This window comes from Talpa occidentalis, unplaced genomic scaffold (assembly GCF_014898055.3).
Source record: "Talpa occidentalis isolate TD23 unplaced genomic scaffold, MPIMG_talOcc4v2.1 talOcc4.11, whole genome shotgun sequence".
In the NCBI taxonomy this organism is placed as follows: Eukaryota; Metazoa; Chordata; class Mammalia; order Eulipotyphla; family Talpidae; genus Talpa; species Talpa occidentalis.
The window spans coordinates 64,616,244-64,633,096 of NW_023601104.1; the positions used below are offsets into that span (position 1 = coordinate 64,616,244).

The following is a 16,853-nucleotide window of genomic DNA, read 5'->3' on the forward strand; positions in this document are numbered from 1 at the left end:
ATTTAGTATTATCATTATTTTTCATTTTAGCTGCTCTGATGAGTATGTAGTGATATCTCATAGTAGTTTTAATTTGCATTTCTCTAATGGTTAATGACATGGAACATCTTTTCATGTTTTCCTTCCGTAAATCATCTTAGTGAAATGTCTGCTTGTCTTTTGCTCATGTTCTAATTGGATTATATGTTTTGTTTTGTTTTGTTTTAGATGCTAGTTTTGAGTTCTTTAATATATTCTAGCTATACCTTGCTACTATTTTTAATCAGCTGCTATAACATTTGAGGGACGAATGACATCATGAAAAGTCTCTATCTCATTGAAGCACATTAATACTCCTCCCTATAGGAAAACCATCTCTATCAATTCCAATCCAGCTGTCTTCAGAGAGGAAGACTCTGAAAGTCAGGTTCTAACTGCAGGCAAAACATTTTGCCATTAATCTGCTCCACACTATTCTTTAAGAGTTAGTGTGTTAGCTTTTCATCCTTCTCTTTCTAGGGTCTTTGTTAACAAAGTCACAAAAAATGTTAATATGAGGTTTTTTTTAGTTCTCCCTACCCCCCTGCTTTGTCTAGACTGGTTTCCTCTCCTCATTTCTGTTTTTTTTGCTTCAGCACTATTTTAGCTTCCCCCTGCAATGGCAAGGGCACTTGTTGCCTCTGCAAGACTATGCTGCTCATCTCCTCAGATAAACCAATTCTGCTTCTGTATCTAAATTTCAAGCTCCTGGGAGAGACTGGATTCTTGAATATTAGCTTCAGTTGTGTACATCTAGTGCAGTCTTGGCTGGGGAAGTGAGGGCAACTTTCTGTCATATTTAATAAGCTAAGAATAGTTAATAGTATCAAGATCACAATGATGGGTAATATATTAATTTATTCCATTTTTGTTTTCCTACAATTAAGTACCATTTCTCTGAAAAAAAATTTCAAAAAAGATTTAATATATAGCAAAGAAACAAGAATAAGGTTTCTTGGTTTCATGGTTGACTTGTAAGTTAAACCAAATCAATACAAAAACCTTCCTTCAATCAAATAGAGGATTAAAAAAAACTTTTGTACATCCTTGGTATTATCAGGTTCCTAAGGATCTGAAATATAATACAAAGCTTAAGGATTATACATTTTTACAATGAGCAAGTTGAGGAAATAAAAACTAAATACATGACATAAACATGCTTTCCAATTACAACTTTTACTTTAACATCTTGAAATAGAAATTAATTCATACAGAATTCAGAATTAAACTAACCAAAAAGCAAGATGAAAGAGCCAAGAGCATAATTATAATGTTAATAATAACAGCTGACATTACTATGTGCAAGGAATGAAGTGCTTTCATCTCATTTATTTTTTCAGAATTCTATGAAGCTGGTACTGTTATACCTATTTTACAGATGATACAGATGAATGCACAAAGGCTAGAACTTGCCCAGGATTACTCAGCTGGTAGGTATTGAGGTGGATCTTCAAACCCAAAAGTCTGACTTTAAAACCTGTGTCCTAGTGGGGTGGGGGGCAGGAGGGGAGGGATTGGGGTCAGAATGGGGGGGTTGCAATTGTATGGGGAATATAAAAATAAAATTTATTATTTAAAAAAAAATAGTCAAGAAAAAAAAAAAAAAAAAAAAACCTGTGTCCTAAACACTGTGCTATAATGTCTCTCAATACCAACTACTAATTAAAAATTCAGAAATGTATTCATTCTTTCCTAACCTTAATCACTATGAGATAAGGAATATTTTTTGGCTCTTATCCATCTAAATTTTCAACATATTTTTTATTCCTTCCAACTTATAAAATGATCCTCAACTTTGAGTCACCTGATTTTATTTCTGTACTCTGCCCTGATATTATGAGGCTGCATTTATATTAAGCTCTGTTAAGAATAACCAAAAATGTATGAAATGCTTAATAAAATCATGTTTGTTTGTAATGAAAGAGGAGTGAAACACTTTCCCTAACTCTTTAACTATTCTCTTATCAAGGCTTCAAAGACTTGCTCATAAAGTCACTGCTGATGCTGATAACCACAGTATCTAACCGGGTGCACATGATGCCCTGGGATGTAATGCTACCAAAACAGGATCTTTATTTTTTTTCTTCTGTGTAGCAAGATGGAGGTGGGGGGTGGAAATTATGGTAATATAAAACGCATTTTCTAGAAACTTTCCCACTTTATGGAAACACATATTAAGCTAAATATGAAAATGTAAAAATGTTCTTTAAAAAAAGTCTATACAGACAATTCAACGTCACACATGAATTTTAAAACAAACAAGTCTCATCTACAAAATTATTTACATGTTCAGGACCCATATTAAAAAATATGGTTGGTCCCCTAGGTATAGTTTAGACATAGAGAACAGTCGATGGTGACATAGTTGGAAAGAGGACAATTGTACTAGTCCAGTACATGACATAAAGCAAACAAAAAACCCCGAGAAGGTAATTCATTGGTCAGAAGATTTTAGATCTTGCTGTTATTTTGTAAGTAAGAAATAAATCAAACTGGCTTTCATGGGGACATGACAGTGGCCTCAAGTTAATGACCATAATCACAGTGCTTCTTAATGGTCCCCCATTTAAGGGCAGAGCTATTTGCAGAGATGATAGTTTTTACACAAGACCTGTAAAACCAATATAATTACTATATTATCCTATAAAGACATATGTTATCTTTAAACTCTTAATATAGATTGAGTTTCCTACAGAGTTTTTTCTTTGAGTTTAGATTCATCAAAGATGAGTAAAATATCCATTACTTTTCCAGATTATTTCCTTCTTTTATTCCTGCTTAAATGCAAAAGCTGACAGTTTCTGATTCACAGAAAGATCTAAAGGTTTTTGCTTTTTAGGCAAGTTCAGATTCTCCTTTGCTTTTTCTTTCTGGTTTTCAATTTCATGACTTTCATCAATCACACGTTTTCGCTTCTTTGCTTCAGCTCCATCACTAGCAGCTCCTCCTTTGGCCTTGGTAGCCCATGCCTTGGTAAAAATATTTTGAGGAAAGATATTTAGGCAATAACAAAGAAATGGAATGATTTCTTTACTTTCTAGGTAATATCCTCATATATAAAGCAGCATAATTAACATTTGAATTGTTAAACGAATCATCAAGGGTTCTCATTATTAACAAACTTCTAATTACGCCATTGCAGAGCACATTAAAATTTCTACATTCTATCTGTAATATTTCAATCTAAACTCTGCTTGTATTTAGCCATATTATGTGCAAATAACAGCAGGTGCCTTTTTAAAAATGAAACTTAATTTTGAAATTACTGTAGATTCACAACCATTGTAGGTAACTGTATCGGAAGATCCCACGTACCCTTTAACCTGAAAGGTAGCACCTGACAAAACTATAGTGCATTATTACAACCAGGATACTGACATCAATACAATCCTATGTTACTTCTCTGTGTGTGTATTTAATTCCATCATAGGTTACAACCACATTCAAAAAAATAACAAGTTTCATCACCACATGCTGCCCACCCACCCCCGACAATCCTTCGCCAGGCCCCAACTTCTGGCCCCCAGCACTCTGCTCTTAATTTCTATCACTTTGTCATTTCAGAGTGTTACAGACAGTAAATACTCTTTTGGGACTGGCTTCTATTCACTCAGTGAGAACCAAAGAAGATTCACTCATTTCACTTGTCAATTTAATCTCTCTTAAACTGTAATAGTTCTTCCTCCTCCTACTGCACTTCTCTTCCCACTTATTTACTGCAGAAAAGGGGACCTTCCAGCTATAGAATAGTTTACATTAACAGACTAATTAAACAGTAAATGTGTAAGGTTTACCATAAAAATTTAAAAATTGAGGCCTCCCTGGTGGCGCAAGGGGTTAAGACACAACCCATGAAGTTATTTGCAACCACTGCAGCACAAGTTTGATCCCCAGACAGGGAGCTGCCCACGTGGTGCAGCAGACCTCTCCTGTTTCGTCCACTGCTCCCCTCAGCAGTGTATTTCAGTCAGTCCTGCTGTTCTGTTCTCCACTCTGTCTCTGATGAATCTTCTCACCCCCTGCACCTCTGGCCTGTACTCCAGTTCTTGTATGCATAAATAAATCTTTAAAAAAACTTTAAAAATTGTAAAAGTTAGGTTACATACAACTGTTAAATGCATTATTCACAGTATGGCAAATGACATCCCTTCTTACAATTTTCACTCAATATAAATGTGCAGGCAATATTTTTTATAGCATTCCTATCCAGAGATAAATTCAGTAACAATATTTGTAGGGACACAACTGAGTGCCCCAATAAGTGGAGAATATCCTCCTCTACTCCCTCCCCCCATTTTTCTACATCACCTGGGTTTCAAGGAAATTTAATAAACAGAAGGGAGAAATATATTCGAAAAGTATAAATAACACTTAATAATTCTAAGGAACTCCTTCATAATAGATTAGTCACTAGAATACTCCTATTCACCCAGATAAAAATGCTGTTTCTATTAACAGCAAAAATACTGATTATGTGTTTAAGTATTTGAAAATATAATCATAACATTGTCAAGTCTCTTCCTCTTCTGCTGTATAAGGTCTTACTCTATGCCATCTTATCTAATTCCTAGAAAATTCTTATCCCTTTATGAATACTTTTGAAAAGAAACATGAATTTGCCATTGAGAGTCTAAATAAAGCTAGATGTGGTTAGACCAATTTCTAGCTTCCTCATTTTGAAATTTCTTTATTCCTATAGCCCAGCTTATTAAGGCAAGTATCTATGTCACCAGGTGCCTATCTGCACAATGCCATCCCTGGGAAAGTGAAGTCCAGGATTTCACTGAAACCCCATCCATGTTCTTTCCTTTTGAATCAGAAAGCTGCTCCTAGCCTTCCTTCACATGGCAAAAATTCACCTGAGGAGCAGTAAGTACAATCTACCTGGCTAATTTCCATGTAAAGGACTGGAACAAAATCTCCTTCAGTAATCTCTTTAAGTATTCAATGTATAAGTAAAGAGCATTTTTTTTTAACAAGGATCCTAAAATAGTAGTCCAAAAATATGAGTTAACTGTATTTGTATTTATTAATTTTATTTGCTTTTTTTTTTTTTTTTTTAATTTTATTTGCTTTTGATTTACAAGTAATGTACTTTTCTTGGGGTACTCCCTTAATTATAACACGCAGGAACTTATACAAATATAAACAGTTTATCTGCCAAAAAATTACCCATGAACACCAAATAATAATTATAATTAACTATCAGTGTTAACTATTACAAGTTCAAAGTGTAGAATAATTTCAGTTATTTAATTTCTTCCTCACCAAGAGTATATCTCAATGTATTCCATTTGAAAAAACAAAAGGGTATAAGTATTTTTAAAACCTAGGAATTCACTAAGATCTCAATTTCAGCATGATTATACTTACCTTCCTTTCTTCAGTTGACAGTACTCTAAATCTAATCATTCCTTCTTTTATTATGTCTGCTTCATCTGAAAAGTCAGGGTTGTCAGACAAAATATTACTTCTGTTTTCCTCTAGCCACATCTGGAACCCAGTCTTTGGCCTAAAATAACAATTATGTAAAAAAGTTTGAAACTTAAAGACAGTTTTAAATGCTCTGTGATTCTGCAGATTAGTAATTAACCATTAGTTTTTACATACCTATATAAAGTTAAAGAAGCAATTAATTATACTTGTTAATACTCGTATTACACATTACTTAAAACTGCCTTGGAGACTGCAGGAATAATAACCTCAAAGATCTTTTTGTAAGGCCAATTTAAAAGGATTACTCACATTTATATTTTCCAAGTGCAACAACCTTGAACACTGCATTCAGAACACTCTGAATGCTAACAGATTCAAGGTCTCCAACCTCACTTAGCCCCTCGGGCCCTATAAAATTCTTTCATGTGTCCTTGGTAGGTTCTTCCTCAACTTCCCAGTCCGGCTATTTGAAATCTTCATGACTTCTCTCAAGCTCCTTACCCGCCCCTCAGCTTTGCTCTCACAGTCAACGTGGCAGTGTCCATCTTTCCTTATATCATTATTACGTCGAGTGTAAACACAGCACACTTGTCAATTTTATTAGATTCCACTCTGGACAAAAATGTCTTTAGGTCACAAATGATTTAACACAATTTTTATTATCTGCCAGGCATGGTTCTAAATGGCTTATGTGTATTACCTCATTTAGTCTATAATACCCAATTGAGGGAGGTACAATTAATATCTCCACTTGATAGATGAGGAAAATGAGGCTCAGAGAGGTGAAATAACTTACTCCAGAGTACACAGATCATGAAAGACAAATCCGGGATTCAAGAGCCAGGCAAGTTTGACCTCAGAGTCCCTATGCTTAGCACAGTAGCTATACTGCCTTTCACTATGCTGTAGCTGAGTGAATACTAAATAACACATTTAATAAGTATGCAGAAAAAATTAGTGGCAAAAATAGCAGGGGGAAATGTTTACAATTTTAAATGAAACAAAAACATGGGATATAAACATATCTCAAATACAAATCAAGTATAAAATCTTTAATTAACTAAAAAAGAAAGAAATAATTGTCTTTCTAAGTAATTGATTTCTGTCTAAACATAGCTATAACTGCTTGACAATATCTGAAATGATACAAAGTTCAAGCAGTCTTCTAAGGTAATTCTACTTCCAGAAACAAACAATAAAACAAATTGCAACACTAAGCAAAAGTTCTTAAATTTCCAGAAATTAATACAAATTTTAATCAAACTGGGGCAATGTCAAAATCTAAATCATGGCATTCCTGTCTCTAAACTGCTTTTACAAAAGAAACCAAAATTGGACATTTCTTTTCAAATTTGATCTAGTTTATCATATCTGTGACAAAATATTTGGCTAAACAGAGTTAATTCCTGAATGAGAGTTCAGTAAGTTTTTCATATAGTCAGTTGATAATACAAGTTTAATCTTTTTAAATAAAATTTTCACTTTTAATATCTAATCTGAATTCATAACAAAATAGGAAAAATAAAAACCATAACTACTTCTCAAATTAAAGTGGATACTGGTTATATAAGGTAACGTTAAACATGAAACGGTGACTTTATCCATTTAACTGATGCATTTCAAATAAATATGGCATAGCAGAGATAGACATTTGGTAACATATGGCACTGCTGGGCAAATAAGACTGGGGCAAACAAGAACTCTCATATTTTGCTAGGGGTGTATAAAATGATATAACATCAATGCAGAAGAATTTGGCAATATCTATTGGATTTACATGTACATATCAACTTGAATCATGGAGGAATCCACCTTATATGTATATGGAAAAATGATACTATAAAATTACTCATTGCAGTACTACTTGTGCTAGCAAGAGACAGCATTTGTCAACCAGCCAAGTATGAAGTGGATTACGGTATACCCATTCAATAGACGGTAAAAGATTAATGAAAACTCTTTTTTTTCAGTCTTTTTGGCTGATTTCTCCCTCCCCTCCTCTCTTCTTCCTCTCCTCCCCTCCCCTTCCTTCCTTCTTTCTTTCTTTTTATACCATTGTTCATTTTTGTACAATGCTTGATTTCTTCTCTCAGGTGTTGTCCCCATAAAATTACCACCACCAAGACACTCGTGAACCATCACCATAGACTCTTGTGTTCTTCCCTCCTGTTTCGATCCCTTCCTCTCTCCCCACCCATGAATGTCTCCTATTCATAGCTTCATTGCTAGTTTTGTTAAAGGACTCTTTATATAGTAACTCAAAATGATCTGCACAAACTGCTATTAAGTGAGTGGGGAGGCGGGATACAGAAGAATATGAATGCTACCATTTCTGTAAAACTAAAAAGAACAAATATAAGTATTCTGCACATACACAGAGTAATTCTGGTAGGCTATGAAAGAAACTCATTGCTGATATTATTTATGGAGAGGGGAGTTGGGTGGTCAGGAAAGAAATTCACTCATCACACATCTTTTTCTATCTTTTGACTATGTTTCTTCCATGTAGCTAGATTATCTATTTAAAAGCAAAGTAAACTATCACTACTTCAATTTTTAAAAAGGAAAAAAAAAATCAAACCTAAAAATGAGCTAACTATAAAATATGGTGTCCCAATAAAACATATACAAGTTAAAAAATACACACAATTTATCAACACATACTTTAATAAGCAATACAGACATTACTCAATACTTGTGGTTTCCTTAAAGTCACAAGTCATCAGAATGCCCACTACCAGTGCCATGTATTGTTTATAATAATGAATAACAGAGTTGGATGATTTTGTATTGTTGCCTCTGTTAGTGGGACACTGCATCCTGAGAATACTGTTTCGCTATGTACTGACCTTTGGCTTTCAGAGTTTTGAGGACAGAGATCTGAGGTTTCAGCTGGTGAATTTTTAGGATTTTCTTCTTTTATTTCCTCAGTTTTATCAGTCTGGGAAGTTCTTTTTTGGAAATAGGATGCTGCAGATGCCTATGAAGACAAACATTATAAAAACCAGAAAAAAAAAAAACCACTAGATAATTTTGTATGTTACAAGCAAATTTTGAGAATTGTGAATTCTAAGTTATAAAATTCTTATATCAACATGTGATGTCCTGAGGTTCTCAGCTGAGAATAAACATGCACACACACACAAAACAAAAACACCCCATACTTCAAATTCCATGTTTCCTAAAGGAATAAAATTTTATGACATGGAAAAGATAAACAAGGGATTTATTTTACTGATCACAATTGAGGATGAATTAAGTAGCAAAGGAGGCAAAATTAGAACACAGAACAAGAGAAGCCCATGGCCAGGCACCACACCAGTTGTCACTAAACAGGAATATGCATCAGAACTTTACGGAAATAAAAAAAAAAACCAAAAACCCAAAATATAGATAGATGTCTGGATCCCTCAGATCTAGGTATAGATATTTTTAAAAAGCATTTCTGGAGCAAAACCAAATTGGGAACCATTGCTCTATCTAGACAATCAATAATAAATAAGTACAGCCTCCTGTCCTGTCCCTGAATCAGTGGACAAAACCAAAATAAGACCAACAGGTCACATGCTACTTATTGCAGATTGTGGAGAGCTGAAACAGTACCTGCTTAGACTTTGGTTTTGGAACTAGAGGTTTTATAACCGGAGACTTTTCATTATTTGTAGCTCGAATAAGTGCAGTGGATTTCTTGGATGATTTGTTCATATTATCTAAAATATTAGTTGAACGTAGTGAATTCACTGAAATGTTTGGCTCTTTAGAATTGGCTGATACCTAAAGAACAAAATACCATTAGTATTTGATGCTTGAAGAAGAAAAAATAATCCTGAGACTTTCCCTTTAAATTTATTTTAAGTTGTATTATAGTCTCACTTGGGGATTAAATATATTTGGTACAATCCAAATTAAGATTGATGTATATTTTCCGAAATACCACATCCCCAAGAACAACATGGAATAATTTCTCAAAACCATAGATACTTAGAAGAAAGTATACTTAGAAAAACAGAACTGGGGCCTCTGTGGTGGCGTAGGGGTTAAGTCTCAGCACTATCAACACTGCATCCTGGGTTTGATCCCCACATGGTACAACAGACCTCTCCTGTCTCACTCACTGCTCCCCTCAGCAATGTATTTCAGTAAACCTGTCTGTTCTGCTCCCCACTCTGTCTCTGATAAATCCTCTCACCCCCTATCCCTGCACCTCTGGCCTATACCCCAGTTCTTGTATGCATAAATAAATAAAAATAAATCTTTCAGAAAAAAAAAAAGGAAAATAGAACTGTTAGCTTAAGGGTGAACTAGTGCTGCTTTTGTCTTTGTTTTCACAAAGATCTGCTTCAGTCTTTAATACTTCTAAGCCTGGGGAAGGTCATCTGTTGGTTTAGACATATTTCTCTTTAGGGGAATGTATTTAAATAATAGAAAATATCACTGGAAAGAGTTTACCTTGAAGGGATTTACTCGTCCTTGGTTGTTAGTGGTAACTGCACCTTTCATAAAAAAGAAAGCCCCATTTAATGGTAGTAATAAAAAGGTTTCTGACTTTTTAAATAGTAGATGAATTATTTTAATCTACATTATGTGAAAATAAAGGTACGTTGCAACTCTAAAACTATTAACAACTACATGACTTTCTTCCTATTCTCAAGACAAAATAAAAGCTATTAGATGGGAACTATGCCAATGTGCCACTATGAAATACACAAACCCAGTACCCATAGCTCTATCCTTTTCTCCTGATACAATGGAAAAATGTGCTTTATTTTAGCTAGGGTTAATAATCCCTCCCCTTGTGCTCTAGATCCCATTCCCTCCTGCTTTGTGAAGAAACTTGATCTATCAGTCACCACCTCCAGTTTTAACTCAAGATTTCCTAGCTTAATTGACTCTAATGACTCCAGTGTCCTAACTTAAACAAAAAACAAGCTCTATTTCACATCACTTCTAGCCACCATTTTCTCTCACCTCCCTCACACCATCAAATTTCTCAAGAGCTGCTTATTCAACTATTTCCATTTTTTTACCTCTTTAAAGTCCTCTACCCACTGTAACATGGCTTACTGCCTTACCACCCTATAGAATCTGCTCTTACTAAGAATTCAACAATCTCTAAGAGGCCCACACTTTCCAATCATCCTCTTATTTGACTTCCCAACAGCATTCCACATAGCTGAATATTGCTTTCTTCTTGATGCTGTCTTCTAGATACTCAATTTCCTGGCTTAACTCCTTCCTTTCTAGTATCAGTTTTCTTTTAATGATTCTGCCTCCTCCACCATCTAGTGGAGATTCCCTAGGCCTAAGTTCATTTTATTTCTCACTTTAGAGCTTTTCACAATCCTTGCTCATTCATGCTTAGGGTTTAAATGGCTATACTTATGGTTTATCTTGTATCTCCAGCGCCAATTAATTTCTTGAGTCCCTGACCCAAATATGAAACTGTCTATGTGATAGCTACTTATCTCAGTAATCTGTCACCCTTCTATCTAAACCTTACCTTCGTGTTTACTGACAGAGTAAGTAGCACCATTATTCACTCTGGTACTCAAGTTAAAATCTGAGTCATTCTTAAGATCATGAACTTCTGCACTCCCTGCAGCACCTTCAAAAACACCGCTTCAGTTCTCCCCATTCTGATTAAAACATCAATTACAACCACCCTAGCCCAAGTCACTATTCCTTTTCATTTTGACTGCCTCAGTAGTCTCCTTCCACAAGTCCCTCCTCTGCAGTATGCCATGCGACAACCCTGCTTACAAACCTACAATAATCCCCCAGAGATCTTGGAATAAAGATCAAAATCATTATTATGGCCTACATGAATCTGCATGATTTGGTGGCTTTCTGGCGCCCCATAACCACTGAGCATCACTTCCTCTTTTCTTTCTGTGTTCTTCATACCACTCTTTTATTCTCACACAAGCTGTTCCATAAGTCCATCTGCTTCTTTTCTGCTCTTGCCCCCACTCATCTTTGCCTAGCTGACTCTTGCTAATCCTTGAGGTCTCTGCTTTAAAGACTCCTTGAGGCTTTCTTGGGGTCTCTACCCGTACCTCACCTCTAACTAGATTCTAGTCAGCTATTGTATGCTCTTTTAATAATGCACTTTTAAAAAATTTATTAGAGTAATATATGTATATAGTTTAAAAAGTTAGCTCATTACTGTAAGGTTTATGCTTCAAAAAAAAAAAAAAAATTTAGGTGGTTCCCTACTCCAGCCTTCTTTATCTCCTAGTCTCAACATCCAAAGGCAACTATTTTCAACTCCTTTTAGCTGTTTTTCCAGAAACCTGCATATATCCTTAGTAACATCCAGACTTGTCTTCAATATCTGTCTTCCCAGCTAGGCTGCAATAATATTAAGGCAGGGATCAATCTCACATGTATGTTTGACTTGTGTGCCCTCTATCTAGTCAAATACCTGACACATAAAAGCATTTAATAAATATTTGTTAAATGACCACAGTTTTAGATATAACATCTTTGATAAAAGTGTTTTGATAAAAATGTTTTTTGTTTTCATTTAAAAAAAATAGATAAAAAGCAGGCCCTAAAAGGTAAGGTATATTTGAGTAGATATAACACTTTAAAAATTACTTGGAATATTTTCTTGCTATTAAATATTTCCTACCTGATGTAACAGTTGGCACATCAGAAGAATTTGCACTTTTGAAAAATGGGCTCTGTCCTATAGAATTAAGATAAAACAATACAATTAAATTGGGAAGAGTCATACTCTATAATCGGAGATCAAAGATGTTGAAAAGGTGTAATTATTCAATTTCTCTCAGCCAAGTAAAATAGGGAAAATCACATACATTTCTTATTTTAATTTGAATTAAAAATGTATCTTGGGGGCCTCCCCGGTGGCGCAGCGGTTGAGCGCTGGGTTGTGAAGCTGCCCGCAGGCTCTGCAGCACTGGTTCAATCCCCGGCTGCTCCCCAGCCACTGGAGGAGGGTCCCATGTGGCGCGCAGACCTCTCCTGCTGCCCGCTGCTCCCCTCAGCAGTGTGCTTCGGTCCTTCTGCCTGCTCTGCTCCCGGCTCTGGCTCTGGTGAATTCTCTCACCCTCCTGCGCTTCTGACTGTACCCAGTGCTTGTATAAATAAATAAATAAATAAATCTTAAAAAAAAAATTAAAAAAAAAATGTATCTTGGACCCCCCTGGTGTTGCAAGGGGTTAAGACGCAACCGATGAAACTAACTGCAGCCTCTGCAGCACGAGTTCGATCCCAGGCCAGGGAGCAACCCCTGTGGTGCAGCAGACCTCTCCTGTCTCACGCGCTGCTCCCCTCAGCAGTGTATTTCAGTCAATCTGCCTGTTCTGTTCTCGATTCTATCTCTGGTGAATCCTCTCACCCTCTACACTTCTGGTCTGTACCCCCGTTCTTGTATGCATACATGAATAAATCTTTAAAAAAAATAAAAAATTAAAAAAAAAATGTATCTTACCAGGGCCTCCCTGGTGGCACAAGGGGTTTTAAGTCTCAGCACTATAAAGCTATTGGCAGCCACTGCAGCACTAGTTCAATCCATGGCCAGGGAACGGACCCACAAAGCGCAGCAGACCTCTCCTATCTTGCCTACTGCTCCCCTCAGCAGCGTATTTCAGTCAATCCACTTCTTCTGTTCCTTACTCTGTCTCTAGTGAATTCTCTCTCTCTCACACACACACACACACACGCACCCTGCCCCTGCAACTCTGGCTTACACCCCAGCTCTTGTATGCATAAATAAATAAAATAAATCTTTGAAAAAAATGTATCTTACCATACTTAGGTATTTCTGGTTTTTCTTCTATATCATCAGCTTCTCTGGTGTCTTCTGCATCATCTTCAATTTGATTTCTGAGCCGTGGCTGGCTCCACTCTGTTGTAGTATTACTATAACTAAGAGACAATATAATTTAATAAACACCAACTTACTATTCATATAGCAAAGGAAAACTCAAGCAAGTATTTCTTACCCAGCATTCAACCTTTTTCTGAAATCTTCTTCCTCTTCCTCCTCTTCTACCTGTGTTGCTGCCAATTCTGCTGCCTTCTCTACAGCCAGTTCACTAAGTTTTTGGGCCAATATTAATCTCCGAGAACGAGAAGCATATTTAATTGCTAAGTTCACAGCATTGTGAGTCATTAGATCAGCAAGTTCTACACAACGAAATTCCCGCTCCAGTTTACAAGAAAGCTAACACAAAAAAGGGGAGGGAAATGAAATCACGTGACGAAAAACTTTAAAAACAAAACATGAGCAAAACTGAAAAAATATTTTTCTAGATATTGCATCTCATTAATTCTAATACGCACATTTCTACATACTTAAACATGTCTGAAATTGGGAAGATTCTTAAAATTGATGGTAGGTCAGAATGGGAGCATTTTTTCTGTCTCAGTAGCTTAAATAAATAAAGTGATAGAACATTTTATAATGAATAGCAGCTCAGATTCACTGAAATAAGGCATATCATTTCAAGCTATCATGCTTACAAGTAAAGTGATTCATTTAAAATTCAAATGTCGTTCTCTGAATTCAGTCCCCACCACACCCTTGCCAAATAGGGTAACAAATTCAAAGGAGAAATAAATTGTAAATGATGTGCTTTTTATTAATACTTTGCTCAGAATTGGCATACAAATGCTATGTGAATTTGGGTGGGGCAAGTAGATTGATCCATTCATTTTTAAGAGTGATCCTTTATACTCTCCAACTACCAAAAATCATACAATTTCGAAATTAACAACTTCCGTTTACTTGTCTTTTTTTTGGTATTTACAACATAAAATGAAGGACATATGTTTACCATCTCTTAGAAAACTTTGACTTTTTCTGTGAAATTTTAGCTACTCAACTTGAGGAAACTAAAGTGAGGAATAATATTACTTCTAAGTCTACCAAGGGTCTTATAAATAGGGTAGAAGGACTGTAAATTAAGGCATCCAGTTTTCATCCATCAACATAGAAGTTTTAGATAGTCACCTGCATGTCCTCAAGTTTTCTAGCATCACTTGTCTGTAAGCAGTACTTCTCAATCAGGGCCATACTCTGCCTCAGGGGGTGTTTGAAAATGAACGGAAGTAGTATGCTTTTCCGAGTTACTAGGCCAAACTGTGGGCATATGTCAGGGGACCCGGACTGCTAAAGAAACAACTAGTACCCAAAGCTAACTAGTTCCCTGCCAAGACTAAGTGGTAAATAAATCAAACATGCTTCCGTACATGTGTTGTAGAAAGTAAAAAGGTTACTAGTTTCTATATTACAAATGATACTTTATAAAAGGAACAAAACTTACTCTATGATAGACTTAACTTCTTTAATACTAAACTCAAAGAAGGCAGTGTTGTATAGGGGTGAAAGTAGTAAATACACCTGTGGAAGCTGGACTTATAATTATTCTGTGGTCTCAGATATCACTTTTCCCTCAGTATCTTTTTTCCTGAACTCTAAAATGAAAAGTCTGGATCATTTACTATCTCAAGGAAAGGCGGGTCTACTGCGTATTAGACACCACATCAGTGCCAAGTATACAGCACTGAATGAGACACGGTCACTGCCCTGAAAGGACTTAGTCCAGTAAGCTGCAAGATGAGCAGAGAAGAAATACTATATACTCTTTTCCATAAGCCAACCTGTAGTGATGACACAAACATAGGAAGCTATGATTCAAAAGCTTAATGATCTTCAAAGATAAATTTACTTAAATATCCAACCCACCAAAATTGGGTCACTGACTGTAAACAAACTTCTATCATACACAGTTGCCTCAGGGGATGACTGAAGGTAGGCATGTCTCTCTAACAGCCTTATCCAAGCTTTAGCCCACCCTTGGATGTCTAAAAGCCCATACTCAAATTTTATTTGTTGCACATGATAAAAGTAGGAGCTAGAGTTGATGCTTTCTTAAGCATCAGAATCACCTGGAGAGCCTATTCTAACAGACTGGTAGGCAAAAGCAAAAAGGGAAGTAGGACTGAGAAAGTTTTTTTCTGCCTGTGATCTTAGACACAACGTAATGTTTGAAATATTTAACTGCATCATCAACTGGGCAACAAAACTTTTAAGGGATAAAGATACCATAGAATACAACATAAGAAATATAGGTTGTGGACCTTAGTGCTAATTCACATACCTTTAGCAAATTCAACCTATGGAAAAGCATTTAACTTAATTTTTTTCAGTATATTTATTTTACTCACCGCAAGCATTTTCATTAAAAGTTCCTGTTGTTCTTTTATTGCTTGATTTTTGGTGCTTTCTTTATATTCATAACCATTTTTAGCTAAATAATCAAGATGGTTGTGAAACAAAACTGAACGCCAAAATTGTTCCTATAAAAGTAGAAGAAAATGCTTATAATCAGCTTCATCTCAGGCAAGTGTGAAATATTTCTTAAGATACCAGTTTCTAAATAAAATATTTTCTAAAATATTCCTGTCTTTTTTGGCTAGTATTTTTAGTATTCTTTTTGTAGTAAAATATCTTACATAAAATTGACCATTTTAACTATTTTTAATGGTATAGTTCAGTGGCATTAAGTACATTCAGTGTTAATGCAACCATCACCACCATCCAGCTCCAGAACTCTCATTTTTCTTTCTTTTTTTTATTGCATTATTTTTATCAAGGTAACAATGGTTTTTAACACTGTGTATAACTTGCGGGTATAGGTTCACACCTCTTCACATGTATATTACAGCACCATGTCTACCACAAAGCAGCCATAATCTTCTACCTTATTTCACTGGGTCTCCCCTTCTCTTGTAGATTTAGTTCTACAGTCAGATTTCTAAGGTTTGTTTGAGTTTAGTTTTTCTGTTTGTTTTATTTCTCTATATTCTATATATAAGTGAAATCACCCAGCATTTGTCTTCTTCTGACTTACATCACTTAGCATAGTCCCTCCAATTCTATTCATGTTTTCATAAATGACAAGATTTCATCTTTTTTAATAGCTGAGTAGTATTCCATTGTGTAAATGTAGTATTCCATTCTGTTGTTGGAAACTTAGATTGTTTCCATAACTTGCTAGTGTAAATAGTGCTGCTAATATACTTTTGTATTAGTGTTTTTGTATCTTTTGAGTACTAGGAATAGAATTGCTACATTGTAAGAGAGATGTATTTTAAAATTTTGAGAAGCCTCCATATTGTTTTCCACAGGGGCTGAACCAACCTACATCTCCTCCAACAGTGTACAAGGGTTCCCTTTCTTCACACACTTCCCAACAGTTAGTGTGTCTGGCTGAAATACTTCTTTTATATCATATAGTCTCTTCCCTCCCTGCTACTGCTGCTTATTTAATTGTAAAGTAATTTTTTGAACACTCAAAAGTCATCATGGTATTTTTCAATGCTAGTGTTACAGGCAGTATGTTATCAAATTCAGTGTCAAGATAAAG

At 35.5% G+C, this 16,853-nt stretch overlaps 1 protein-coding gene across 1 annotated transcript in view; it reads right to left on the reverse strand.

Moving 5' to 3' along the window:
• Positions 1 to 866: 866 nt before the first annotated feature.
• The window catches only part of WDHD1 (WD repeat and HMG-box DNA binding protein 1), a 55,589-nt gene continuing 39,602 nt past the window's right edge, over positions 867 to 16,853 (reverse strand). The window contains exons 18-26 of the mRNA XM_037503381.2: positions 15,652 to 15,783; positions 13,425 to 13,645; positions 13,229 to 13,347; positions 12,089 to 12,145; positions 9,904 to 9,947; positions 9,058 to 9,228; positions 8,304 to 8,434; positions 5,392 to 5,530; positions 867 to 2,987 (exon numbers count right to left, since the gene is read on the reverse strand). Of these exons, the coding sequence (XP_037359278.1) occupies positions 2,787 to 2,987; positions 5,392 to 5,530; positions 8,304 to 8,434; positions 9,058 to 9,228; positions 9,904 to 9,947; positions 12,089 to 12,145; positions 13,229 to 13,347; positions 13,425 to 13,645; positions 15,652 to 15,783 (1,215 nt within the window). The 3' untranslated portion in view covers positions 867 to 2,786. The remainder of the gene's footprint in view (positions 2,988 to 5,391; positions 5,531 to 8,303; positions 8,435 to 9,057; positions 9,229 to 9,903; positions 9,948 to 12,088; positions 12,146 to 13,228; positions 13,348 to 13,424; positions 13,646 to 15,651; positions 15,784 to 16,853) is intronic.